This window comes from Pterocles gutturalis, unplaced genomic scaffold (assembly GCF_000699245.1).
Source record: "Pterocles gutturalis isolate BGI_N339 unplaced genomic scaffold, ASM69924v1 scaffold24249, whole genome shotgun sequence".
NCBI lineage: Eukaryota > Metazoa > Chordata > Aves > Pterocliformes > Pteroclidae > Pterocles > Pterocles gutturalis.
In genome coordinates this window covers 37,133-39,435 of record NW_010136430.1, presented here as the reverse complement: position 1 = coordinate 39,435, position 2,303 = coordinate 37,133, and the positions used below count along the sequence as shown (strand labels likewise).

Genomic DNA, 2,303 nt, shown 5'->3' with positions numbered 1-2,303 from the left:
GGAGAGTGCATCACCCCCCCCCCCCCCCCCCCCCCCATTTAAAACCTACAATATTTAATCAACCTATATCAAGTCTTGCAGTATTTATGTAGTGGAATCACATAAGGAAGCACCTTGTAAAATGAGTAGCAGACAATTGACTTTGAAGAAGGGTAAGTTGTGGTTGTGGGGTTTGGGGTTTATGTTTTTTGTTTCGGGATTTTGTCGCTGTTGTTGTTTTCTAAGTACAATTTTGAAAGGTGTTTAATTTAGCCTGTGCCTAACCCTTCACATATGTGACTGATCCTTCATATTTCTACTAAACAGCATTGATGACTCAAAGCAGACACGTGTTTTAATACCTTGCTGAATCAGGACCTGAGTTTTCCTGGAGGGGAAGATCAAGGTATTCTCCAAAGCTCTTCCAAGAGGATTCTGTGTAAGCTATCAAACTCATTTTAACACCCTGTGTTAAAGTACAGTACTGTAGAAGATCATAGCAAATCTAATCCAGCTTCCTGCAGCACAGCCTGTAAAATTTCATCTCCTTAAACTTGAAATGCAACAGCTGGAGTTGAAGCAGAGCACGCCATCTAGAAAGCCATTGAGTCTTGGTATAGAGCAGAGAAATAAACATAACATATGTTTTGCTGAATATGGCTTATCTTCACCTAAAAGCCACCTGGGTGGCTGGTGCCTTGATACTGTGATGTACTGAGTTCTTTACCAACAGCCATATGTAAGATCTACTGTATGCTTTGATTTAAATGAGACTGTGTGACCTGCTCACTTAAGGCTTGACTTCTTAGCACATACCAGTGCATAACCACACGGAAGGTGCATGGGAATGGTTCAAAGATATGTCAGGGGAGGTTCAGACTTGACATTAGGAAACATTTCTATACAGAGGGGGTGATCAAGTGCTGGAGCAGGCTTCCTAAAAAGACAGTTGATGTCTCATGCCTGTCAGTGTTTAAGAGGCACTTGGACAATGCCCTTAATAACATGCTTTAGATTTTGATCAGCTCCAAAGTGGTCAGGCAGTTGGACTAGGTGATCGTTGTAGGTCCCTTCCCACTGAAATATTCTATCACATTCTAGACAGTCCTAAACTGGCCCCTTCTGAACTAGCCCAGAAACAGAACTAAGAGAAGCAAGATGGGGTGGATGGTAACATACACTCTGTGTCTACAACCCAGCTTGGGCTGAGAAGAAATCTACCCATAACTAAAAGCATAGTGACCAAAGATTTCTACTACCTACTCTGCAGACCCAGACAACTCAATACACGTCTTCAGCCTTAAATTTTGGCCCAACAAGCATAGGTACAAAACCCTTCTGTGCTAAAAGCAGATCATTTTTGGATGGCAGAATTTGTCAAGACAGCAGTGAGCAAATGTAGCCAGACAGTTCCCAAGCTGGAAAAATCTAAAACAGCTCTCTCTTGTGCTGCTCAAGTCGTCACAAGATTTCATGTCTCTGCCTTGTGCTTCATTTTATTACAGAAGCATGTTACTAATGGCCAGTGCTAATTCTGAGAGTAACACAATGTCTTATGTTAAGGGTGGAGAGAGCACTAGCCAGAAATACTGCTCAAATTAACTGCCAAAAACCCAAACACCTACAGTCCATTCTAAGGCTGCCCTCGGTTCCTTCACAGGTCCATTGGAGACTGCAATGTTGAGGGAATGCACAGGAGCCAAGTGCTGGAGGCCTGACCTGGAGATTGCTTTCCTGCAAATTGAAGAGAAAAAAACCAAATAAGTGGAATGTATATGCAACATAATTACCCAATATAATTAACCACCCCACCCTTCTCCAGAAATCAGGAGAGGCAGTACAGCATCTAATTTCAGCTTCAGTGAAATGGTGTTTGAATGCCATCTCCTGCTAAAGCAGTTTAGGAGAAGAATAAAGTAATCTGATCACTGAAAATTATTGTTTAATGAAGATCAGTTACTCATGTGACACTAAGCTAAAACAGCAAATCCAGTGGACTACATACGGTTCCGTTTGCCAGTTTCAGTGGAGTCCTCATTTGTTACACCTATTCCTTCCACACCAGCAAAACCTCCTGAATCAATTTATGCATAATTCCAAATAGCCTTTACCGGAGGAACAAAATGTGAATTTATATAGAGCGCAACATCCATTGCTTTTACTTAGTTTATAGGCTGGGAAAAGCCATCCATTCAGCATCACACTACATAAGACATGGGGACACCATTTAGTCAGGAAGAGGAGTTATACACTACTACCTTTTTCATCATATCAGCACTCTTCCAGTTATTACAGCTTCTTTACACTTATAGTTCAATTCTCTC

General features: G+C 41.6%; 1 protein-coding gene across 1 annotated transcript in view; it reads right to left on the bottom strand.

Annotated features, from left to right (window-relative positions):
* The window catches only part of LOC104468248 (diacylglycerol kinase iota-like), a gene marked incomplete at its 5' end in the record, with an annotated part of 36,578 nt that extends 34,865 nt beyond the window's left edge, over positions 1-1,713 (bottom strand). The window contains one exon of the mRNA XM_010082305.1: positions 1,605-1,713. Coding sequence (XP_010080607.1) covers positions 1,605-1,713 — 109 coding nt within the window. The remainder of the gene's footprint in view (positions 1-1,604) is intronic.
* Between the last annotated feature and the right edge of the window lie 590 nt (positions 1,714-2,303).